The 27,411-nt window shown below is 38.4% G+C and overlaps 1 protein-coding gene across 2 annotated transcripts in view; it reads left to right on the top strand.

The window, feature by feature from the left end:
• Nucleotides 1-25,042, top strand: part of LOC131073557 (uncharacterized) — a 77,898-nt gene extending 52,856 nt beyond the window's left edge. For both annotated transcript variants that reach the window (XM_058010011.2, XM_058010010.2), the window contains exons 12-13: nucleotides 24,337-24,456; nucleotides 24,553-25,042. In XM_058010011.2, coding sequence (XP_057865994.2) covers nucleotides 24,337-24,456; nucleotides 24,553-24,729 — 297 coding nt within the window. In that variant the 3' untranslated portion in view covers nucleotides 24,730-25,042. The remainder of the gene's footprint in view (nucleotides 1-24,336; nucleotides 24,457-24,552) is intronic.
• The last annotated feature ends 2,369 nt before the right edge of the window (nucleotides 25,043-27,411 follow it).

Below are 27,411 nucleotides of genomic sequence, written 5' to 3'. Positions count from 1 at the left end.
GCACCCTGAACAAACCCGTGTTGGATTTCTCAGTCATGACCTAGGGTTACTAGGTCTATGATTCTGCGACCAACATTTGAGAATATAATTTTTGTTTGCAGCTTGTTTTCATGGTTTTCTTCAATATCGTCTGGTTTTTGGTAAACATAAAGCCGCCTAGGGTTTTCAACGAACCCTCCGTACTTGTTCTGCGGCTAGGGTTTTTTGAAAAATGTTTGTGAAAATTCTGATATCCGAGTTTTTCTGGGTTTTTTGAAAACTCATATGGGTCACTATCAGAATTTTTTGGGTCGTCAGCAATCCGTACATTGGAATCCGCGCCGCAATTTTTTTTCAAGATATGTTTCCAAGTCACTGCCTGTTTTCTGCCTCCGTTTTCTTGCACACATCACATTCATGCGATTTCATGCGTTTTCTACCTCGATATTCGTGCCATCATTCGATCAACCAACTTTGACCTCAGTTTTCAATAATGGTATCTTTGACGAATATTCTGCTCGAGGGAAGTCAGAAATTCAATGGCATGAATTCTAACACCTGGAAACAGCGGATGCTCACCATTTTGAGCATTGCGTTATTGATCAGTTGGTTCTTGGAAAGGCCACCTGTCCCACTGCAGCCGGTCCTGAACAGACAAAGTTTGATGAACAAAATCGTGAAGCAGTCATGCTCATCAAGCTCTCAGTGACTAACGATCAACTTCCTCAGATACCTTCCGACAAAACAGTTGCCAAGATATGGGAGCATCTCAAGACGCTGCATGAGACATCTGATAAGAGAAAAGCCTTCTTTCTGAAAAATATGCTCTTCTCTATTGTCATGGATGGGCGCAAATCCCTTCAGGATCATGTCAATCAGATCAAGGAAATCCGTGACCAGTTAGAAGCCATCGGTCGGAAAATGGAGGAGGACATGGTTGTGATAACTCTGAAGAGCTTACCAAAGTCCTATGAGCATTTTGTCGAAACACTCAACATCACCTCAACTGGTGTTGATCTGAAGTTCGCTGATCTCTGCACTAAACTTTTGCAGCAGGATCGGTGGAAGCAGCAGTTCAACAACGGTAATAGCTCATCCGCTTCAGAACAAGCATTCATAGCTAAATCTCTCCAGAAGGATAAAGGCAAATCACAATCTTCTCAGTCTTCTCAGTAGAAACCCTCTGCTCCGTCATCAGAAGTTTCGAAGAAGAAAAATGTTCAGTGCAATTATTGCTATAAATTTGGTCACATGAAGCTTGAGTGCCGTAAACGCTTGGTTGCACAAGCTAAGCAAAGTAGTTCGCGGCCAAAAGCAAATGTAGCAGAGCACACTAAGCAGAGCGAGTCTGCCTTTTACGCCTTCATGGCTAAAAGACCTGCAGACCTGTTGACGTGTATTTTGTACACAATCATACACAGAATAAAATACCCAAAGGCATCTTATCCTCTCTTGAATAAAGTCGCTAACTGCTGAAGATATTGCAAGAAGGATCAGTTAGGATGACTCCAATGTTCTTTTTAGTAGGGTCTCTACGTGTGGATAAGCACCAGTGGTCGTTGTGATTGCTGTGTCATCAAGGGGCCTTACGTTGCCGAAGATTTTTTCTAAACTAAACAAGCTTTTCAAAAAAAAATCAAAAGGATAGGATTTGCAAGAGGTCTAATCTAGTCTAACCCTAAGAATGACTCAATGTGGACAAGACTTGGTGAGATTCTACCAACTTCAATATTGCCATAAATTAACAACTCAATTGAAATTGATGCGATCTTCTAAGGTAACGAATGATTTTCCAATACATCAAAGATCAAGGACACTACCACGAAGGTACATATCCAAGATACCACAACGATTGAAAGTTTAAGCGATTCAAATATCTCCAGTAGACCACACAAGGCGTTCCTACAATCAGCAAGAAGCTAGTGGTTTGGAAAGCGAATCCTACCAAAGGTCAAGTCCAACACTTTGTCCTTCGAATTAACACACTACTTTGATTGAGAATGATTCAAGAGAAATGAACAACCATGAAGATAACCAAGAGAGTTGCAACAAAATACCATAACTTCAATACTTTATTGATCTCAAAGCCATCATGCACAACAATTGTTTGAATTCCTTTCTCAAAGCTCAATCTAGCTACAAAAGTAAATTGCTTCTAAACTTTAATCTCTCTCTAATACATCAATAATCTGATCTTCTAATTTTCTAGTTACAAAAATGAAAGAAATGAGGGTATAAATAGCATCCTCAATTACAATGAACGGTCCAGATCAAAATAAGATCAATGGCCAAGATTATGACACCTAAACCCTAATTAGGGTTTTATTACAAAAGTTCCCCTTTTATTGCACAACATTAAATGCATAGCCAATGATAAATTTGGATTGCTTGGACACATGTCCTCTCTAGAAATTTCCACCAATGGATAGCTAGGGTAGGTGCATTGGAGTTTGTGCCACCTTCTATGAATTAGGTACATTGATCCTGGACATTGTTGAGGTGGACCAATCCGACTGGAGGAGTGATGACTAGGATGCCACCTTGTCTGACACTTGTAGCTTGGTAGATATTCAATTTGATGTCGTTGAGAAGCTATCTTTAATTAGCTCTTGTTCTAACTCCTTCTGTCCTTGATTCGCAGGATGATTGATGTACCTCACCTTGGAAGGCTGGATTGGAAGAGGTTGCCTTGTCAACGCTAGACTGGAGGAGGTTGCCCTTATCTTTGCTTGATCGTCCTTGATGAGACCGTCCTTGATCTGGCTTGATTTTCCTTGAGAAGAGTCTTTCGACTTGTAGATCTTTAGAGCCTGGGAGTCGCCATCTTGATACCTACACAACATTTCATAATAAGTAATAGATTTTGCAATGTATAACTATAGATTAGAGATTAAATTTAGGAAACTTCATGATAAGTCTTTGAGTTATCATTTCCTAAACTCGATTGAGCTAATGGAATTTCAAAATTTCAAAATTTCAAAATTAAGACAAGGGATCTTCGCCATACCTCTCTTGCGAGCTAACTCTAAAAATGCAAAATAAGGCGATTTGTCTAGACAAAAATTGGAGTTTTGAAGATTTCAACGTGATCTTCCTCAAGCGAACACCTCCTTAACAATTTCGCCACCTTTGGGGGGTCTTTGGCGTGATCTTGGCAAGTTCACTCAACTTCAACCAAACTCGCACTCCCCTTGATGATGTTTCACACTTCTCCTTTATTCTCCAAAATCGCATATGAAAAGATGATAAAATGGTGATTTGAAATGCAATATCACCTCTCCCCTTTATAGGCGCTTACCTCATCAATCCCCATAGGCCGACTTTGTAAATAAAGCAATTTAAAAAACAAATTTTAAATAAAATTAGGGGCCGACTTTGTAAAAATATAAAATTTAAAATCCAAGCGCCCCAATTTGATTTTATTTAAATTAATAATTAATTAATTTAATGCCTTCATAATTAATTTTTTCGATTTTCCAAGAGGCAAAATTAATTAATAAATGCTCATGCGCAAATTTTAAATGCTATTAATTAAATATTCAAATTTTATCGATTTTTTAGCATTTAATAAAATTCAAAAAATGTGTTAGCGCCAAAATTTGGAGAGGTAAGGGTACAAACCGTATCGCTCTGGTCCCTGGGAGAGGGACAGGAGCGAATTATCATCTTAGTCTTGATTCTTTTGCATTTTACGTTCAAAACCATCATCTCCACGTTGAAACTGGCATGTTTGCTAGGAATCTCGAGCTTGATTGACTTGATTTTGTAGACGAATGCCTTCTAAGGTTGATATCGCCCTGGTCCCTTGGTGAGGGACAGGAGCGAACCTTATGTTCTCCTTGATCTTTGTTTCTTCGATCACCAATTTTCATCATGAGGCAAGCAACAACGCCATCCCTCCATTCCACGCTTGCTTTACTTGGCTTTTACGAGGCACATTTGATGTTTGAAGGATTTTTGCCCTGGTCCCTTGGTGAGGGACAGGAGCGATCTTTATGCTCTAGCCTAAATTCGTCGTTTTTACACCTTGGCTTCTTGTTCATCGCCTTTCAAATGAGATATTCGATCCTTATATAATCTTGCTTTGACGTGATCTTTGGAAGAAAATGAGTGATTTTGTAAATATCGCCCTGGTCCTTGCCTGAAGGACAGGAGCGATTTTGTCTCCTTGCTCTAGTTGATCACCTTTTGACGTTTAACTCCCTCGCATATCATCTTCTCAAGACACCTTAGACTTTGTGCAACCTTGTACGTCCTTGACTTAGCGTGATTTTTGAAAGAACTGGCTAGTATAATGAATATCGCCCTGGTCCTTGCCTGAAGGACAGGAGCGATTCTTGGTATCCTGGGCTCATCTTTGTTTCTATCAACTTGCAATCGCCTTCACAATGTAAAACGGTGTCCTTTGATCCCTCTTGAACACTTGAAACGTGATTATCATTCAAAACTTGAACCCCCATAGAGATTTCGCTCTGGTCCCTGACTGAGGGACAGGAGCGAATTTGGGCATATCGTGTAAATCCTTCATCATATTGACTTGCAATTGTCTTTGAGGCGCAAAATGATGTTCTTTACTCCCTTTCGAACACTTGAAATGTGAGTGGCAACTTAAATTTGGACACATTTAAACATTTCGCTCTGGTCCCTTGGAGAGGGACAAGAGCGAATTTGGGCATATAGTGCAGATCCTTCATCTTTGGCGATCTTTGTAACTTCATTCTTTGTCGAGGCGCTCCAGACATCAATGCTTCCTTGTACCCTGACTTGGAGTGATTTAAAACTTGGAGGAAAAGCCACATAACTAATATTTCGCCCTGGTCCCTGGCTGAGGGACAGGAGTGAACTTGCACTTGCAGGCTCAATCGTGCTTTGCTAACTTCCAAATTTATCTTCAACGGATTCGTTGTGCCCCCTTTCACTTATCCTTGACATGGCATTCGTTTTATCTTGTTGCGAATTTGATCTAAGGAGGAAATCGCTCTGGTCCCTGACTGAGGGACAGGAGCGCCTAGGCAAATATGGGCCTCACTTCGGTGTCTTGCAATCTTCAATTTGTCTTCAATGGGTCCGTTACACCTTCTTTGATTGCTTCAAACTTAATCTTCACTTGATCCTCGCCCACATTTTGCCTTATAAGGAAATTCGCTCTGGTCCCTGGGAGAGGGACGAGAGCTATCATCAAATTTCGCCCTGGTCCTTGGCTGAGGGACAGGAGCGATTTTGCTTCTAAGTCTAATCTTCCTTATGATGACATTTCCAAGTTATATTCATCTGACAGGATGTACTTCCTTGGTTCTCCTCAAATCGCGAAATTGTTGAAATCTTGCAAGGACAAGGCAATGTTGGATTTTAAGCTCCGGTCCTTAAGTGAGGGACAGGAGCGATTTTTGCTCCTGGCACATTTCCATGCTTGTGAAATTCTTTAAATTATATTCAACGGAAAGAACATGCCTCCCTTTATCACTTCCAATCCGAAATTCGTCTTGATCCTGCAGAGACAGTAAAATTTTGAAAAACAAGCTCCGGTCCTTCAGTGAGGGACAGGAGCGATTTTGCTTCCACAGGTCAAAATATCAAGGTTTCAGGACTTCAATCACTTCACAAGGCAAAAACAAGTCATTTCCAATGTCCGGGATCAATTATCAAAATTTTCAAAATTTGGTCAAAATCACTCAATCAGACAAAAATCAAAATCTCATCATTAACACGTAGACAAATTTGGACTTTGCATCAAAATTTCGACTGAAACTAGACCAACTTGCTTAGCCTCTGGCGAATTCACTTCATTTCCAAAATTGCATCCTACGGGAGGAAGCTCAAAAGCTCTCAAGGTTAACTGGACCCTGGCCTGAAAACACTAAAACGGGAACCCTAAGGCTTGACCCTAGTCCAGACGACTGACTCACTAAGCCAAAATCCTAAAAAGCAGAGAGAAAGGCGAGCAAAAAAGAGCAAAAAGAGGGGGTCCCCATTTTAATGGGGCGATGTGTGAAATGGTCACAACAAGACCATGTCAAATCCTTTGCTTGGTATATAGATTCAGGTGCCTCACTCCACTTCACTCATCGCCCAGATTGGTTCATTGATTTTCAGCTGTACTCAGATTCAGTTATCTTGGGAGGAGGGGAAGAGTACACCGTTGTCGGAAAGGGCAATGTACAGATTCAGTTTGGCGGGAGGAAATTAATTTTCCTCGATGTGTACTATGTTCTAGGAATGGAAGTCAACCATCTCTTAGTCAGTCAAATTCTGAGACATTCTCCTCGGCTCAACGTGACCTTCAGTTCACATTAGTGCAGTATCATTGATCGAGAGACTTAGACAACTGTTGCTGTGGGTCTTGAGGTCAAACTAGTTGATTCTGGTGATTCTCAAGAGCTCGCCATGGCAGCCAAGCGCTCCTTTGTTAGTACACTTTGGCATTAGCGGTATGGGCACTTGAATGTGCACTATCTTTCTTAGCTTGTTCGGGAAGATCTTGTCATTGGATTGCCAGAAATCCAGATCCAAAACCTTGGAGTTTGTGGAGCATGTCAAGCTGGCAAGCAACATCAGACTCTGTTTTCGGATGGTGACCCCTGGAGAGCTTCTAAGGTACTGCAACTAGTTCATGCTGATATCTGTGGGCCTATGGCTACTCCTTCTGTTATTGGGTCCAGGAATTTTCTATTTTTTGTTGATGATTTCAGTAGAAAAATGTGGGTGTATTTTCTTCATTAGAAATCATAAGTGTTTGCTGTGTTTCAAAAGTTCAAAGCATTAGTAGAAGAAGAGTTTGGTGATCATATTATTACTCTTCGGTCTGATAATGGGGGAGAATTTTGTTCTTCTGCCTTCTCCCATTTCTGTGAACAACATGGCATCAAGTGCCAACTCACTACACCATACACCTCGCAGCAAAATGGTGCCGTTGAGCGGAGAAACCGCATGATTACCGAAATGGCCTGGTCTATGCTTGAACACAAGAGTGTTTCGAAGAAGACTCTGGAAGAGGCTTGGTCAGGCCATAAGCCCAAAATTAGTCACCTCAAGGTTTTTGGCTCCACTGCCTTCGTTTGGATCCCTGATGTGAAACGCACCAAGTGGAATGCCAAGAGTAAGAAACTCATGCTCACCGGCTACAGTGATAATCACAAGGCCTATCAACTGATTGACAATGAGATAGATCGTCTCATCTTCAGTCGTGATGTGGTTTTTGATGAGGATCGAGGGCCATTTCAACTCTCTTCTCTAGTTGTGGATTCCGCAGATCAACCTTTGAAGGCTTCAGACTTGGGTGTTCGTCTTCTATTAGGTCCACCTGACGGGAGGGCTCTAACTGTTCCAACTCTTGCACCTTCACCAGTTCCTTCTCTTACAGGACCACCTATACATGCAACTACACCACCTGATTTTCCACAAGATTCATCCGATCTTCTGTTAGATGACCCTGATCGTGTTGCACCTCCTGCATCTGATGTTGGCACTTCTACTCTCCGGCCTAAATGGTGGGCTAAGACACTTGCTGATCTTCATGATGATGAGCTCATCGAGGGTAGAACTGCTTGGAAAAAGAGCAAGTAGCCTGATTATGTCAATTTTGCTCTCATGGCCAACATTCACAGTGTGTATGAACCTCAAACATACACAGAGGCGAAAGGGATACTTGAGTGGGAGCAAGCTATGGCAACTGAGCATCAGAGCTTGCTAAAAAATAACACTTGGGTTGTGTCAGATCTTCCTCCAAGGAAGAAACCCACCTTTGCTTCGACTGCAAAGATGAGCACCATCAGATTAGTCCTAGCCATGGCAGCTCAGTATGACTGGAAGGTCCATTAGATGGACGTCAAGAGTGCCTTCCTGAATGGTGAGCTACAGGAAGAGGTCTACATGACACAACCTCCTGGATTCAAGGTTGCCGACAAAGAACACTAGGTGCTCAAACTGGTGAAAGCACTCTATGGCTTGAAACAGGCTCCTCGGGCATCGCACATGAAAATTGATAAGTACCTCACAGATCAGGGTTTCTAGAGGAGTCCTTTTGACTCAAATCTGTATGTCAAGAATACTGGCAGTGATATCATCATTCTGGTTATTTATGTTGATGATTTGATCATCACTGGCAGCTCAGCATCTTTGGTTCAGGGAATCAAACAAAATTTATGCCAGTCTTTTCACATGACCGACCTTGGGACTGCCTAGGTGTTGAGGTTTGGCAATAGTCTCATGGCATCTTCATTTCTCAGTCCAAATATGCCAGGGCTCTGCTAGAGAAGTTCAGGATGCAGGATTGCAAACCTGCATCTACACCTATGGAGAGAGGCCTGAAGTTGTCGGCCAAATCTGGTTCTCCAGTTGAAAATGAATCCGATTTCAGGCAACTAGTAGGCAGTTTAATATATCTCACCTCCACTAGACCTGATCTGAGCTATGCAGTCAGCTACATATCTCGCTTCATGACAACTCATCAGAACATTGGGCTGTAACGAGGTGGATCCTGCGCTATGTCAAGGGCACTTCAGACTTTGGTATCCTTTATGGACGAACCAAAGATCCCAGACTCATCAGTTACATAGATTCAGATTGGGTAGTCTCTGTCGATGACAAAAAGTCTACATCCGGACATGTCTTCAGTTTGGGCACAGGAGCAGCAGGCCGTAGCTCTTTCCTCGACTGAAGCTGAATATCGAGGAACAATCAAAGCATCTTGTGAGGCAGTTTGGTTTGGTCGGATGCTTTCAAACATCCAACTATCTCAAGCCGATCCTACACCCCTATTCTATGACAATCAAGGGGTGTTGAATCTCGCAAAGAATCTAGTCTTCCATGAGAGAACCAAGCATGTTGAGCTTCACTGTCACTTCATCCGCAAGCTGGTTGAAGAAGGATCTGTGGATTTGTTGTATATTCCTACAAAGGACCAGACTGCAGATATCCTCACCAAGTCCCTACTCCCGGATAAGTTTGCTAAGTTTAGAGGGCTCCTTGGTGTAGTAGATAGATTAACCATTAAGGGAGGGTATTAAGATATTATCCTTATTTGTTTATTTAATGGTTAATCATGTATTTTATTGTAAGTTTAGGAGTTTCTATTTTTACTTCTGTTATCACTTGTTTCTTTTTAGAAACATCGATCTTTGTAATTCTACTTAATGATCTTCTCGATCATTTGTAAATCAATCAGTTTTTACCCAATACTTGTGTATTAAGAAATAATTAATAAAATAAACCTAAATTTTTTTTTAAAACTAATAAAATAAAAAATAAAAAACAAAAATTTAAATCAACACTTCAAATAAAATCCAGACAATAGAAAATTGAAGAAGTTAAATCAAAGTAGGATTTACCAAAAAATAAAAAGCTTAAAATTTAATAAATATTATATATAATTAAAATAGTATAAACTACTGATAGTTTTAGATCAATTAAAAACTTAAAAGTAATTTTCATCTAAAAATTCTATTAAAAATTAAACTTTTAAATATTGAGGAAATTGGAATACAAGGGTTTGATTTCTACGAAGGATGGGCTTATCAATATGTTAGAAAAGAGCATTATCATTATTATTCTCTCCAAAGTCCAAATGATCAAGAGATTTTCTCACCTTGGAATAGAGAAAATCTTCCCAGTTAAATGATAAGTAGATTTCATCTTCCTTGGCATTTCCATAGCTCTCTTCGATGTGGTATATCTCTTGTGTTTAAGTCTTGGTGAAGGATAAGGTTTTGAATATCAATCAAGTCTCTTGCACAATTAGCAAGAATATCAAGTCTCTTCATTGATCTCCCTATAAACAGGTCAATGGTATAACTTTACAGCATATTCAAAGGAGGCTAGAGTTCATTATCCAATTTGGCGGCTTCTTCTTTACCTTGTTGACAATTATCATTGAGTTGCCTCTGATTTCAACTCTTTTGCAACTATAAATATTAGATACTTGGATCCCAATAGTGAGGGCTTGGACTTTGTCTTTGTCATTAGTTCCCTCTACAGTCCACAAGCCCAACAAAATTACTTATGTCTCCCTCTACAGTGTAGATATAACACTAGTGGCTGATCCGCCAAGTGTGTGCTCAACTATCCCATCTTCCTCTCTGATTTGACCTTTCAATGGATTCTCTAAAAGAGGAAACTCACAAACCTCATGATGCAAAGTAGTTATCCCAATAAAATTTTCTGAGTCATACCTCTTCTCTAGTTCACACCAATCTGAATGTTCTTTGAAGAGCTTTCTTGCTTGGGCAGTGAACCACTTGACCTTCCTATCTATTTGTAGCCATACATAACATGTACCTTGTGACTTCTTTACATCCCCCAAGGTATGACGTATAAATTAGAACCTTTGTGGCTTGACTCTTCATTACATCCCTCACAAAATTTGAGTGACCATATTGGGAGGCTCCTCAATACCATCATCCTCATGTGAAGTGGCTGCTCTCATGATTATGCAAGGGCTAGGAACTGTTGTTGCCAAGCAAAAAATCAGAATTTCAGTCATACCTTTCCATAGTGTCCTCAAGAGCCTCGAACACTCCTTCCTTCTTTGTTGAAGTTTTTTCATCAAGTGCTGCTCCAAGAGATGTCTCATAGGTGTGCCAACTGTCCCAACTGAAGTGCTGCTGTCAACAATCGGAAAATCAGAATTTTCTGAGTTTAGGGCAGCATCATGTCCAATCAAGAAATCACCCTTTTCACAATTAGATGTCAAAACACAAGGAGATCTCTTCCATTCTGAAACAAGGATAATTGCTTCCCTAATTGTAGCACTATCATCTCCTAATGGCCCACATGGAGTGTAAACAATCTTTTCTCCTTTGATCATAGTTTGAGCCTTGATTGCAACTTCTTCACTGGGATGTTGCTCGTCAACAAAGGCTGGTCCAAACGAAGCATGCAACTGAAAGTTAAACGTATCTCCTTCATGGTTGCAAACTAAATCCTCTTCTCTATGAATCCATAGTAGCCTTAAGCATAGGTAAGCTTATCTACTAAATCTTCTTTTTGTCTTAATGCATCAAAATTTATCTCATTAAGCTGGAGGAGATGATCTCTATCAACAAGTAGGTGTAGGTAACTTGATTCACAATCAAAGCTTCTTTGAGTACCTCTAAGTCTGCATTAAGATTGTGTCTCCTTTGAACTTCCAACAATAATCTGTCATCATCTTATGAGTATCATCAAAGTGTATTAGGGTTGCAGTAATCATGTTTTTGTTTATCCTCAATTGTCCTTTCAAGTGATGTGACTCTTGAGGCCTAACATCTTCAAAGAAACGTTCTGATTTGTCTTAACAATCATGCCTTTAAAAAACAGATCTCTTCTCAACATCTATTCCACAAAACTCATGTTTTGAGGTTAGGCCAACATCATGCTCAAATAAAAGATTACCAACATAACTGTGAGTAAAATCATTTACCTTATGCTCTTCTTTGACTGCTGATGTAAAATCAGATTGTGAGCAAACTGAATTTCTATCTTTTACCTCATACTTATCAATCCACTCTTGAGTGTCTTCCATGCAAGGCTCTGTTGATGTGTTTTTTATGCACATGCGAACACAAAATAAAATACCAAGGTATCTTATCCTCTCTTGAACAAAGTCTCTCATATGCTATGCTTCGCGATCAAATGAGACAACTCCCAGGTTACGAAATGTCAGGTCTTGATGTGTGGATAAGTTCAGTAGTTTGATGTGATAATGCTAGAATCACAAGGGGAGTTACGTTATACATGAATGCTCTTTCTTATCATGGATTAGGATAGGTATGTCGATAACTTAGGATTTGGCAATGAAGCTCCAAACTTAATTTCTAACAAGACTTATTAAAAAAGGGCAAAAGGAATAGGGTTCAGGAAATCTATCCTAAGCCTAGGAATGTAGGAAATGATGAACAAATTTAGTGGAATCGAACTAGGCAAGGTCTCACAAACAGGTATTGACACAAGCTTAGTGCAATCATCTAAGGTATACTTATGAATTTTCAAACTATTACCATCAAACGTTGACACCATCCAAGTTGACGCTTGTCAAGGGATGCATAATAATTGAAATTAAGCTTACTCAAATTCCAGTTGACCACACAAGGCACACTTACCAACGGCAAGAGGCTAGTGGTATGGATTAAGGATTCCACACAAATATATTCGACAAATCTTTCATTCAATCTAATAAACATGAAAACAAATTCTAATCTAACTTGGAGGAATTGAGAACCATGAATGCAAGGACAACATTTGAAGAGCAAAATCACCAACAATTGAACAATGATTTAGATTCAAATAGCTGGAGCATATACCAACAATTCTACAAAAACTCTCCCTTATTAGGGTTTGTACAACGACCAAGATTACAAGATAAAACCCTAATTAGGGTTTGTACAACCACCATTAAATTGGCCAATAAGAAATGAGGGTAGGTAAGATAAATAATATTTGATGTAGCGCCATGTGTCATCTATTCCCTCCTTGAATGAATGTTGACTTGGTACCCTTTGATTGAACGAATGGTGACTAGGATGCCACCTCATCTTGCCTTGTACACTCTTCATCTTCACAATGTTTGGAATCCCTTATGATACTTTACATTCCATCCTTATGTTAAGGAATTCAATGAACTGTTCCCTCCTTATGTTTGGAAAATTTCCCCATCTTGGAATCTTGAAATATTTCCTTCCTTGACACACTTTGATATTGGAATTCCTTGATGTAGTTATGGATTTCTTGATGTAAAATCCTTTGTGTTCATTTCTTGAACTTACTTTCCTTCATTTGTTCACCATCAAAGTGAAGTCTTCCTCATGATTGATCTAGTCCTCATCTTCACCTTCTGGAATCTCTGTCCGGAAATCCCCATCCAATCTTTTAAGTATTGATCTTCCTTATCCGCATTGCGTGCATCCTCCTTCACCTCAAGCCTTGATCATCATGCCTCCTTTCCTCGTAACAATTCTGCAAAACAAACAAGCATTGAATCAAACACCCATGTGATAAACTTGATTTTAACTTTGGTGGGAAATCCATCCGCATGCAGACGAATCAGTTCTCAAAACATCCACATTATCCCTGTCCATTCTTTCACTTGGTGGAAATTTGATGCCTATCTGGACATCTTCCCCCCTTTGTAATTTCGTACTCAAGTGGAAATCCGACCCTCATCCAGACTCACTGTCCTTGAACATCATGCTCTGAGTGGAAATTAGAACCTCATAGGGACTTTGTTCCTGACATTTGTCCTAACATGTGATAGGTAATCTTAGAAAATTGTAACACCAATTCTGAAAAATATGAAGGTCTGGATTGAAATCTGGAAGATTTTCCTTAAGAAAAACCGATTTTCAGACTTATGATAAGTCTGATCATAATTGCTAAGTGTGAAGACACCCATGTAAACTCAGAAATCAAGTATTTGGAGCCCAAAAATGAATGTCAGGTTTGGAGATATCACTTGGAGGTCTGAAAATAATCAGAAAGTGACTGATTTTTGATATCAAAGCTGTAATAAAAGTCTGATTTTCTAAGGACAAAGTCTGAATACGCCCTCCAATGCCTGAAAATACTCAAAAAATGGTGTATTGAAGTCTGATTTTCTGATTCTTAAGTCTGAATACACCCTCTGAAAGTCTGAAAATGGCTCCAAAAAGTTTGAAGACACTCTGAAAATGATGAATATCAATGCCTGGAAGTGGTCACAGCCATGTCACATGCTTGCATTTGAATTATTTTGACCTTCAAAACTCAGAAATGGTCACATCTGGGCACAACTATGTGGCTGGAAATGAAGTTTCAGTCTGAAGACAACTTGGTATACTCAGAAAAATGTCAAACATGGTGCTCGGAAGTATACCACAATTCTGAAAATGCTTGGAAAAGGGTGTGGAAAAGTTTGACTTTTAGTTTTTAAAGTCTGAAGACACCCTTCCAAGATCCAACAATGGCTGCCCAATGTTTGAAGACAACCTGCAACTTCAATAAATCAGTCATTTAAACTTGTCGCAGTCATAGGAAACACCTGTATTTGATGAATTTCACCTTCCCAAAGTGAAGTTTGTCAAATCTGGACACAAACAAAAGGCTGGTAAAAAATATCTAAGTCTGAAGACAAATCTGAAAGTGAAGTTTCAGACTTAGATCAGCAATGGAAGCTCCACCATATGCCACAAAAACTCATAAAAAATGACGCCCAAGTAAAATTTTCCAAGTTGGCAAGTGGCTGGAAATAAAAATCAGTTTGAAAACAACTTGAAAAATGAGGTTTTAGACTTTACACCAGCAATGGTGTACTCAGAAAGTGCCTCCAAATCACTCCAAAATGGCTTCCCAATGAAATCGCTTAGGTATGAAGTGTCTGGAAGTGAAGAAATAATTCTGAAAATGAAGTTTCCAGCCAACAATGGAGGTCAAATCACTCTCAGCAATGGTGCCCAACAAGGTCTGAAAATAATGGCAGCCCCTTAACACTCAAAAATATCACCAAAATTCATCAAGATATGGAGGAATCAGCCTCCCAAATAAAATCGCCCAACTTCAGCCATGGCGCCACTTCATAAAAATCTCCCAAGACATGAAAATCGTCCTCCAAGCGTGCTGTAATGGCCTCCAAACATGGCGCCCAGGTCCGATTGGGCAAACAAATACTTCAAATCTGCAACTTCAACTCCAACAATGGTGTCAACTTGACACTTGGGCAAAAATCGCCCAGCTGGGACCTCCAATCTGCCTTCAATTAGCCACCTAACTGTCACATCAGCAACTTATAATGTTATTTTATTGCTGGGCAGGCATACTTAAACACATTTTCACCTTGAAACTTCATCACTCAAGCAATGTGGGATAAAACTTTGATATTTATACTTGCCTGGGGATAATCGATTTGCTTCTAGAAGTATCTAATCATTAAATGTTTATTGCAAATCATTTATTAATTGTTTTTGATTTTTTAAATAATCATTAACACTTGCAAAAAACAATTAAATTGGGTCACTTTATTAAAATAATTTAAATTTAGATCAAAATTGACCTTTGGGGGAAAATCACCCCATGTTGGGATAAAAATCTCAATGAAAACTTATTAAAAACAATTAAAATGGTCTTTGGGGGACAATTGACCCCAATCTGGATAGCAATCCGGATTCAAAAATCTTCAATTTGCACTTGTCCGTACTAAAATCCACAAAAAACCATCATGAAAAGCTTTGGTGGAAAATCGATTCTCATCAGGAATCCTCACTTAAGTCATCCGCAACTTCATCCACACTCCCTAGGGGAAATTCGAAGGTAGTTGAGAAAATTCCCAACACAGACAAAATTTAATCCTCTTGGTGGAAAATCGGCCCTAGTATGTGTTGTTTTGTAACTAGTTTGGAAAATATTTATAATGGATTCGAATTGCCAAAGGCAACATTCGAATCCATTAGGATTAAATAGGGTTGGGCCCTATCTCAATCTAATATGTAAAACAAATAGGGCTGGGCCCTATTCCAATGTTGTTCGGATCATTATAGGGCTGGGCCCTACTTCCCTTATATTCCTAACATATAATGTTCAAAACGCATGGACCTATTTACCAAACGTGTGGGCTAACGTGTGGACCCATCCTTATTATGTGGCGTGTGAATTAAAGTGAGTTTAGGCGCCAAAATGTATTGGGCCGACCCTATATGCATTCCCTCTACCTTGTATAAATACAGATTCATTTTGGAAGGAAACTATTCAAGCAAGTTCACAAAATACCTCTGCTCCAAAAGTGTGATTCAGATCTGCTCTAGGTGCGAAATCTCCAGTTGTGCAAATTATCCTTGAAGGTCTGCAAACTCAGTTAGGAGGACATCGAATTGTCATTGTATGGTGCAAATTACATCTGTTGGGTGAAATCTATCTGCTGTGCATCTATTGTATGAAGACAGTGAACATCATTGATGGGCAGCGCAACATATCATCATAGAAGCACAGTGAACCATCATCGAAGGAAAGCGAATTCATTGTCTTGTGATTTCCTTGCATCCAAAGGACTGAGATAAGTCGGTTTCTATCTATTGTCATCTGTTGTTATTGTGCCTTAGCTGGGTCAGACTTGTAACTATAATTTCTGCCTATTATAATCAGATCTGAAGATCTGTTGTTGCTGGGTTTTTCCTCCAAGGGGGAGGTTTTCCCAGGGTAGTCTTGTGTTTTGTGCATCCCTATTTATGTGCTTTATTTCTGTTACTGTACATTATCTACTTCTGCCCCTATATGTTAAGCGATTGCAAATCTGATTACTAAAATCTAACATGGTATCAGAGCCCTAGGTCTGTATAGAGGCTGTAATCAAATTTGTGCTTCCTTCTAACCTGCTGTTCAAAAGTTTAGTCCCCATGGCTTCTTATATCAGGTCTGAAGATAGGTTGGAAGGTCACACAAATTTCTCTTCTTGGAAGGTCAGGATAATGATGGCATTGAATGATCTTGCTGAATATGTTAGCAAGAATGCTAAGGAACCCGAGGGTGCAAGTGAGAAAGAAGATTGGAAGGAGGACTTCCAAGCTCAAAGGATAATAATAGACTCCGTCAAAAATCATTTGGTGCCATCCATCTCCATGAAGAAGTCCGCCAGGGAGATGTTCTCTACATTGGAATAGATGTACGAAGTCAACAATACCAGCTACATCCTTGCTTTAAGGAATCAACTCTCCTACATCAAATTAGCGAAAGAAGAACTTGTTGCTGCTTACTTAATGAGAATCTCTGAGCTGAGAGATTAGCTCACCACTGTTGAGAAGAGCATTGAAGACAATGACTTAACTATGACTGCCCTAAATGGTCTTCCTCCCTCTTGGGAACCATTTGTTCAAGGAATCTGTGCCAGAGTTGAGCTTCCTAAGTTTGATCAATTAATGGGAGTTTGCATTCAAGAAGAGTCGCGATTGGCTGCGAAAGGAAAAATTAAGAACCCTTATGATGAGCAACATGTCCTCTTGGCTAAGAAGGAAGGCAGCCATTGGAAGAAGAGTGATTTCAAGAGAAACAGAGATTTCAGCTCTTCCACCCCTCCTTCAAAGAAAAGACCAAGAAACTTATCCCACATCCGATGCTTCTGATGCAACAAGCGTGGCCACTTTGCAAGGGACTGTCAAATTCAGGATGAGCAAGAAGATGCAAATAGAAGTATCAAATCCTCACAATTGTGAAGATTTCCTCCTTTGATCTATTGGTTTGTTGATCCATCCTTTAGTTAAATTTTGTTTTAGATTTAAGGTTGATTCCAACTTTAAGTCAGAAATTTGTTGTGGATTTATCTTCTAGATAGGGTTTTAGAGGGAGTCTCGTGATATACTCTTTATCTCAATAAAATCTTATTGCTTGTTTCTAATCATTGTGATCTTTTGCTCTAATGATGGAATTGATAAATGTGTTACTTGATTAATGCAAATGTTTTCCTTTATTCTATCTTGAAACTAACAAGTGTTCTGGTTATATTCTATGATACACTGGGTGTCTCATCCACCCTTTGCGGAGTGCAAGGTGGCAATGCTCGCTCACCCTCTGCGGAGTGCAAGGTGGCAGTTCCTTCCACCCTCTGCGGAGTGCAAGGTGGTAGTTATTTCTTACCCTCTGCGGAGTGCAAGGTGAGTTCACCCTCTGCAGTGTACAAGGTGATAGGTTGTTCTTCTCAGTAAAGAAGCTTATGTATCCTCTGCGGTTGTGCATGATTTATGGTTATATATATCTTTGAGTATTAATTATTGCAGGTGTGCATATGGAAAGGTCTCTGTCATCCTCTACGGATGTGCATGATGAAAGATCATGGTGTTACATGCAGGTCCCTAGGAAAGTGTAAAGTTATTAAACGTTGGCTTCATCCTCCGCAAGCATTGCAAGAGAAGATCATGTAAAGGTTCATTGTAATTGCATATTGATTGTACTATTAGGGCTGGGCCCTAATCTTAAACATTGTAATTATTCATGTCATGATAATGTCCATGAAAATCAGATTATGTAATTATTTTCCTCCCTACTTAAGAGGGAGTGTTGTTTTGTAACTAGTTTGGAAAATATTTATAATGGATTCGAATTGCCAAAGGCAACATTCGAATCCATTAGGATTAAATAGGGTTGGGCCCTATCTCAATCTAATATGTAAAACAAATAGGGCTGGGCCCTACTTCCCTTATATTCCTAACATGTAATGTTCAAAACGCATGGACCTATTTACCAAACGTGTGGACCCATCCTCATTATGTGGCGTGTGAATTAAATTGAGTTTAGGCGCCAAAATGTATTGGGCCGACCCTATATGCATTCCCTCTACCTTGTATAAATATAGATTCATTTTGGAAGGAAACCATTCAAACAAGTTTACAAAATACCTCTGCTCCAAAAGTGCGATTCAGATCTGCTCTAGGTGCGAAATCTCCAGCTGTGCAAATTATCCTTGAAGGTCTGCAAACTCAGTTAGGAGGACAGCGAATTGTCATTGTATGGTGCAAATTACATCTGCTGGGTGAAATCTATCTGCTGTGCATCTATTGTATGAAGACAGTGAACATCATTGATGGGCAACGCAACATATCATCATAGAAGCACAGTGAACCATCATCGAAGGAAAGCGAATTCATTGTCTTGTGATTTCCTTGCATCCAAAGGACTGAGATAAGTCGGTTTCTATCTATTGTCATCTGTTGTTATTGTGCCTTAGTTGGGTCAGACTTGTAACTATAATTTCTGCCTATTATAATCAGATCTGAAGATCTGTTGTTGCTGGGTTTTTCCTCCAATGGGGAGGTTTACCCAGGGTAGTCTTGTGTTGTGTGCATCTCTATTTATGTGCTTTATTTCTGTTACTGTACATTATCTACTTCTGCACCTATATGTTAAGCGATTGCAAATCTGATTACTAAAATCTAATAGTATGGATTCTCAATGGTGGAAAAATGGGTCATGTCCGGATTCCAAGGGAAATCCATGTTCAGTCTGGATTTTGAGTGGGGAAAACCATGGGTACTTAGGAATATGAGGGGAAAAGCACCTCTAGTGTGGAATTTTGACCTTTTAACCCTGAGAATATGGATTTTCATTCAGAAAATGATAAGTTTTCCACTCAAAATCACTAGGAAACTTCAAAAATCAATAAAACTCATTTGGACTTGGGCAAATTTATCAAAAACTTTGAGCGAAAACAAGGAAACCTATCGGGATAAAGTGCAAAATCAACTTGAATAACTTCCTAGGAGCGAGAAAACAACTCCTAAAGGACCTCTTGACGCCTAGGCATAAAAATATCACGGACTTATACACACTTGGACGCATTTACGCTCAACTGTCAAGGCAAAATTAAAACTCAACACTGTTGACGTGTCTAAAATCGCGGAACTATGACTTCATCCGGCCAATGCATAATAGAATACTAAGAATCCTATCCTCTCTTGAGATAAGGAAATCCCTAATGCTGTGTTAATTTGATCAATAGGGATGACCTCAACGTTTCGGTTGTCAGGTCTTGACTGCAGGATTACTTAGTAATTGATGTGATTTGCTGGGAGCACAAGGTGTCTTACGATATTGCAACTTGCTGGTCTGCTGCGATTCTCGGACTGTGAAATAAAATTAAAAGGGAAGGGATAGAAGACCTAAAACTAACAAGACTAGTATGCGGGTAGACGGATTCAACATAACCAATCCCTGCTTGGCCAGAATGGCTCACAACCTCGCAGGAACAGTGCAATCTTCAAAGGGACTTGGAAGATATTCAGACTGCAAACGCATGGCTAAGCACCCAATTTTGGCACAGCTCAGACGGACACCTACAATTGAACTAAGTACAATTCAAAGGCTCACCATACGAAAGGATACACAATCAGTATATCCTCAATGGTATGAGCCTGAATCTATCAAATGCCTGCACACCCAAAACAGAAAGATCTATCTAAAATGCTGAAAGAAACCATGCAAACAGGATGAAAACAAGACAATAAACACCAAATCAATGTCTATATATTGATTTCAGCTACCTATTACAACAATTTCTGCAATATCTCTATGCTACTGCTAAGATCTAACCTATTCTAACTTCTAAAATCTAACTCTTTAACAATCTAACCTTCTAACTGTCTAACCATCAAAATTCTAACCCTTTACAAAAGAAAGGCCTCTTCCTTTTATAGATTTTACAATATTGAATTGAAGGCTAGGATAGATTGCATCCAAGGGTCCTGATCTGCCTCCCAGAACTAGAAGCTGACAGCTTTAACCCACGCCCATTAAACTCTTAGTCATCTATCCAACCACTATCCCAACTACCTGCAACTGTTTGGATTCAATTTGGGTCTATCCGGTAGATGGACATAACTGTCCACAACTGACCTGTTTCCCCTCTATTTCAAAATATCTTAAGTGGGGCCCACAGGCAGTTTTACAATAAAACAGTTTCAGTTTTTTAGAAACTGAACTTTTGGAATTAAATCCAGCTGTGTATTTCTCAGGAATGCATACTGCTGTATTTGGAGTGTTCTTTGGTCTTTGGTCCCGGTGGTGGACTTTAGCTTGTCGTCCAGCAGCACGCTTTCCAATGCTTTGTTCAGATTTCGTGCTCCTGCAGTGCGTTCCTGCATCTTCTTCTTCAGTGTTCAATACCTGGCTCCTTGACGTTTCAAGCCTTCCCCTGGTTCTTCGGGACGATGCCTTCGACCTGCGAACAATTAATCTTATCTTAATAAATCAATCTGAAAAATTAAAATTAATTTAACAAATATTAAATTTCAAACGTCGTCGAGCTATGTCTCGGTGGAGTTTGGCTTGAAAAGCTCTTTGTGAGATGTATCGGATTTTGGCAAATTAAGTCAAATTGCATGACTTAGGCGTTGTTGTAACCTTTACTCTTTCCTAAGTTTTCGGCCTAAATGAAGTGTTTGTGCGATTTTAAAATGTATGGGCCTTTTCATGGAATTCGGGCATCTATACTAAAGTGCGCAGTTTCTTTTGGCTTTGAACGCCTTTCATGGTAATTGTGAGATATTAAGCCTCAAATGACATCTTTAAATCTAGGGCGATTTAGTCGAAGTGAGAGACTTTGCCTTTAACTGTTAAAATCCCCCTTGTTGTGAATTTCGGGTTCTTGGTCCAACATGCACGATTTTGAAGTATACCTCTACTCCTCTCAAATTCGGGTTTTGACCATTTGGTGGCGATTTTGCTTTCTTATCGAGTTCGGGCCTAATGGACAAAGTGCGGGATTTTGTTTAACTCAAGCTTTTGCCCTTAGTCTTTAAGTTTCGGGCTTGGGAGTCTTTCTGTGAGCTTTGAATTATTGAAGTTCGGCTTTGGATGACTTCATGAGCCTTGAAATTTCGGCTTGTTGGAATGAAATTCACGAACCCCCAACTCTTTTCGGCCTATTAACCTATTTGGCGAATTTGGAGTTCCTTGTCATTTTCGGCAAGTTGGAACATTTTGCTAACTTCAAATTCGGCCTATGGGTTCCTTTTGTGAGTTTCGGCCTAAACGAAGTGTTTGTGCGAATTTGGACTTTGAGCCGTTTTCGGGCCAGTGGGCATTTTCGGCAAATTAGACTTTATTAATGAATTTCGGCTCACAAGCCGAGTTTGTGAGTTTTGAAATTTTTGGCTAAAATGCTTCCTTTTCGCAATTTTCAAACTTCCTTAGGTTTCGGCTCAATGGTGATTTCGAAAGTTATGCCATTTTCGGGCTAGTGGGCCCTTGTGCAAACCCGACGCGATTTATACTTAGCCCGCTGTTGGCCTGAAAGGATACTTTGTGAGCTTCAGGCAGATTGGAGATTTTGTGAGTTTTAGGAAAGCTTTGAATGATTTTCGGGCAAATGGTGTATTTTGCTAGTTTTGGCTTTACCTTTTCCTTCGAAAGTTTAGCGATTTTCTTATTTTCTATTTTCGGCTCTTTGAGTCGTTTTGTAAACTTCGGCCTGGAGGGCCATTTTGCCAATCTCCTCATTTTCAGGGTAAAAGGAAATGGCACGATTTATAATGATTTTCTTTCCATCGACTCCCTCGCGTTATGGCCATGTAGGCCGATTTTGGTGTTTGGGAAACTCGGGGTTGATGAGGCTTTGTATGATTAAGTTTGAACGCCTCCCTCTACACTTTGGCACCTCACAAAACTTACAAGAAGCCGAGTTTTCCAATTTACATTGCACATGACATTCATTAAATCTTAGCTCAAATACGCTGAAGGGGTGATTGCAATTTATAGAGTTCTCGTCTATCATCTTGAACCCCGAACTTCATACTTGTTCCAACTTAACATTTCCGCCCCTCTCAGGATTCATCAAATGCGAAAGAAGGCAACTCTGCAGACCTAAAAAATAAGCGGGTGTCCCTTGAAGCAGGAGGCGCGTGTGCAATACGCACAACAAACACTAAGCAAGAATAAACCAAATCCCTAAGGAAACCCCTAGACTTGGGCAAAACTTAGGATCACTCTAACATTTTGACATTTTAAACACATGATCCTATTCAAAATTCAAAAACCCTCTCATCGGCAAGGCAAACTTTAGGAAATTAGGCAAAACGTCTACTCTAAAAAGCGAAAATAGGGGGTCCCCATTTGCAATGGGGTGATGTGTGAAGATGTCACAACAGGCTCATATGATAATCAAGGACTGCTGGTCAAACTGAGAAAATCAGAATCATGTTCATGCCTCTTCCAAGTGTATTCGTTTTCCCTATTGCATCTTCTCACAAGGTAGGTTGCTTCTTCATAAGTGCTTGTCTATGAGGTGCATCCAGCTGAAAGTCACACATTCCCCTAACTACCTTAGTTGTCATTAAACTGATCCATACCTGCATCTCCCTGGCTGTTATGTTTTCCGCCTCCAACTAACAACATGGTGAAGTGTCCATGACACAACACATTCTCAAATTGTAGGACCACCTTATTAGGCAATCTCCTAGATTCCACAATCACCTCTCTAGGACAACATACATCATATGATCTTGACATGTTTTTCTCCAATGTAATCATGGGTATGAAACAAGGAGAATTAATCTCACTACATGACCAAATTTCTCCACACAGCTGATTGGTGAATGCTGGTTTGGCCAATTCTGGGAAAGCATTTTCTTCAGCCTTGTGGTCGCCATGAAGACTTATGTATTCTCCACTTGTAGGTGCAATAGTTGGTTCTTGTTTACATTAGTGCTCAAGGGTTTTAGGTTAAGGACGGACTGATCTCTATGCATGCTGACTTATTTTATAGCAATGGTTGAAGATATAAATTGTTTTTCTTTCTCTTAGCTGGTGCAGTCTAGGCAAAGTGGGATTGATGGAGGATTACTCTACCTGGCTCACAATTTTATGTGCTATGCGGAAGTAAAAAACGCATCTGTTTTATTAATTTAAAACAACTCTGCCGTTACATGCTACAATTTATTGAAAAGAAGGCCTACTTCCTACACACACACTATCTCACATGCTCTGGCAACTATTGCTTATAACCATCTTACTGGCTTCATATAACAATAAACTAAAAGATTGATTTATTCTCTCTCAACATCTCTTATTCCCTCTTAATCTCAGGAAAATCCTGTGACTATCGTCTATTTGCCTTACCTTCGTGACCAAATTCTGGCTGACCAAAACCTTTTTTTTGTCTTTTCCTTAGTGAATAATCTCTTTTTTCCCGCTTATCATCCAGTGTCACAGCTCAGGAAAAGATATATGCTATTATTTTCTGAGGCTGTAACAATAACTACCCAACCATTCAGCTGCCCTATGTGATTGCCCAATTGTTGTAACAGCCAGCAAACACTTGTAACTGTCCACGCTGTCAAAGGAATGCCTAAATGGCCAAGAAAATGATATGCAACATCATGTTTTGCAAACAACCACCGTCAAGGGAGTGACTATCCTTTTAAAGCTTGCGGGTGCAACTCCAGTTCTCTTTTTGGTATGCAACAAGAAAAAAAGGATTTTTCATCTTTTACCTCTTTTGTAGGGTCATGCAGGCAAAAATTTATGTTTGAGGTTAACTCATTTGGAGGGAAATTGGAAGTCATCATCATCAAAATGAAATAGTGATGATAGAATTGCAATCATTCATATTGCATATGTAAGCGCACTTTTCAATTTTGCTTGGATGGCATTTACTTTACAGCTGCCGTTTTTAATTCTATGGTATGCAAGTGGACTGCCATGTTATGACTTGTAAAGCAATAAAGCAGTGAACTTTTTGTAATCAGGATACCTTATATGTAATGTTTACAATATATTATAATTTTATCATTTGTGATTTTACTATGTCTTTCTCTTATTAGTTCTAGGAAACATGTTTCTGGCTGCTTTTATTACATGTCTCTTTTAGCTGTTAGAGACCATCATTAATATGTTCTGTAATTTGCTGTGGCGTTTCCGTTTAACCTATGAGTCCAGGATGATGATGCAAAAGTGAAGAGAGCATTCCAAACGCTTCTGACTTTTGTAGGGAATGTTGTAAAGAATCCAGATGAGGAAAAGTATCGGAAAATTCGTCTTACCAATCCCTCCTTCCAGGTATGCCATCACTAAGCTCAGTCATCTTTAAAGCATGCATCTGGGAGCTTTCAAGTGCAAACAGAACTTGATTTTTTTGCTGTGATTGACATCTAGGAGCGTGTTGGAAGTTTTAAAGGAGCAATAGAGTTTCTTGAACTCTGTGGATTTGTAAAGGACGAAATTGGTGAATTTTTGATTCTTTCTCGAGATAAAGTAAACATGCCAATATTGAATACGGCAGGAGCAGAGCTAAATTCTGCCATTGTGAATCCCTTTTTTGGTGTTCTTTAATTCATGTTTTGGTTCTATAAGAGTGTATAAGAGGGAGTGACACGTGAAGTTCTAATACAAGCCTATTATATTAGACACACATAGTGGATATGCCTGGCAAATGTTGTATTATAACACTTATTGGCATCCACTATGAGGTGCACGAGATCTTCCAGAAATATTGGATATTTATGTTGTATCTTTCTTTATTACAAATTAGCAACTAGCCATAATTTGAGAACTGAGTAGCAAGGATAATCATCTGAAAATTCCTTTGAAATGTTTTTACTCGAGTTGTAAGAGGAATGACTAAAATTCTTACCTTTTTGCGCAATCAGCTGCCTGGAGAAAATTAAATTACTTGATGCTTAAATAATTTTAAGCTGTGAGATGAATGTGGAAATAAACTTTTTCCTTCATGCATAGTTTTATTACCGTCCATTAAAGTTTTCATATGCACAACAGCTTATATTGGACTAATGGATTCTCAGTGTTTGCTATATGGAATGTTTATATGAGTAAGTGAACACTGCACTCAAACTGCTGGTATTTAAAACTTGTTTTCCTATTGTTTTCTTTTTCTAGTAATAGTATATTTGTATCTGTAAGATTCTTGTTTTGAGTTTTATTGAATGTGTTTGCTCACCATGGTATTCATATTGAGTTTACTTGCTATGACTTAATGCTTTCGATTAAATATATAAATGATACCTTTGAAGTTGTAACTATTATACTTCTAATATTTTTTTGTACTCCTATGGATTAGAGTGTTGGGAGTTATTGCTTCCTATTAGTAAAACCGTACCAATAATATTCAAACAGAGGATATTAATAATTATATTGGTCCCCTAAACTTGCAACATTCTGATAAGCATGCACAGAGTATGTTGGTCTTGTGAACTGCATAATTTCAAAGAGGCATTCATTCAGAGGGGTTTCTTCATACAGTTTTTTCTGAGAGATTTATTTGTATATGGGTACCTAACATGACTTCATAATTGTGACTTATCGTCGCATATTTTTTCAATCTCCCAAAGTTGTATATAAATAGGGATGTTGGTGTGAATGGATATATCATCTAATTGGTTTTTGTATTAGGGTTTATTCACATATTTTACTTAGGACGTTATCACTATATGTCCCAAGTCATAAGATCAAGATGTGTCATATGTCATAATTTTATGTTATTCTATGTCTCACTTTGTTATATATTATTAAAGATTGTCATTATAATCCCATCAAATCATTTTCTTGTAGAAATAGTGTGTTTTTATTAAAGATCTTGCATCTTGAGTGGCTAGTTTTATAGTTACATATTGTGTGGCATAAAACATTCCATACAAACTTTTACATATCATCTTCTTTTGCGTGGCTTACATGCAAGATTCATTATCCATCTTTTTGAAAGATATAAGTTCATTGTTAAGTTCATTGTTAGTATCCACAAAAGTAAATGTACAACAAAAATACCATGGGCTAGACCTATCAAATGAAATTTGTTAAGGTGGGAGTAATGAGCTCTATTTGTTTTTTTGTGCTTATCTCATACATCATTATTTGAACTTTTATATGAACTTTTTTCTTTTCCATCCTTTGATTCATCTAACTATTTTTTCATATGCATCTTCCCTCTTTTTTTCTTTGAATTGTATTGTTCCTTTTTTTCACTTCTCTTTGGTTCTTTTTCATCTAAACGAGCTCTAAACTCTCTTAAAAAAACAAACATCCCTAGAAAAAACATTTTCTAAGCTAAAAGATTCTAAAATTTATAACCTTAAATTAACATTGTGATCAATGAGGATGCATTTATAAGTCTTTGGATCCAATTTAAATGACTTCTTGTAAGGCATATGAATATAAGTATCAACCAAATATCCTTAAATATGAAACTAAAAAGATTTTGATTTACTCATGCTTCATAAGGACTTTTATCAACAAGAGATGAATAACTAGAATAGTAGGTAGTACTTAGTCTTTGTTCAAAAACATTGATATAGTGGTATATCATTTTAAAGACTTTAGTTTTTTCATTAGGGTTCAATTTTTTTAACCCTATTTTGTTAGTTAGTATATTGTATATTGTTTTGTCAAATAACACCTACATACTCTACAACAATATTAATCATTATTGTCAGCTCTCAACACTCTTGTCTTATAGTTTGTTTGCTTTTCAATTAAAGCTTTAAATTCCTTTAATGTGGTAAAATTTTTAGCTTTTGAATGCATAAAATAAAACTAGGTGTATTTAGAGACATTATCAATAAATATAATAGAATAAAAAGCTTTATCCACTAAATTCACATTTATTAGATCAAACACATTCAAATTAATGATTTCTAATAATCTCTCACGACTCTTATTACTTATAACAAGAAATAGAGATCTACTTTATATAACAAACACACTATTCACATAAATTATATGTCAACTAAATATTAAAAAAAATGTTAACCAATTTTTTTTTACTAGTAATGGTTTAAGACTTTTTTCATTTGCAATCTAAATATTGGTGTAGACGTATAAATCTGACCACTTTCCTAAATGAATATTTAATATTCATTTTAACCTCATTCTTCTATTTAATTAAATTCTTTATATCCATCTATTTGATTAAATGAATTACTTAATTTATTTAATTAAGTTCACCTAAGCCTTTTTCTAACCTTTGATTAAATAAATCATTTTATTTAATTAATTTCTTTT

Source organism: Cryptomeria japonica, chromosome 10 (genome assembly GCF_030272615.1).
Source record: "Cryptomeria japonica chromosome 10, Sugi_1.0, whole genome shotgun sequence".
In the NCBI taxonomy this organism is placed as follows: domain Eukaryota; kingdom Viridiplantae; phylum Streptophyta; class Pinopsida; order Cupressales; family Cupressaceae; genus Cryptomeria; species Cryptomeria japonica.
The sequence above is the reverse complement of the archived record's forward strand: the minus strand, read 5'-3'. Positions and strand labels throughout refer to the sequence as shown.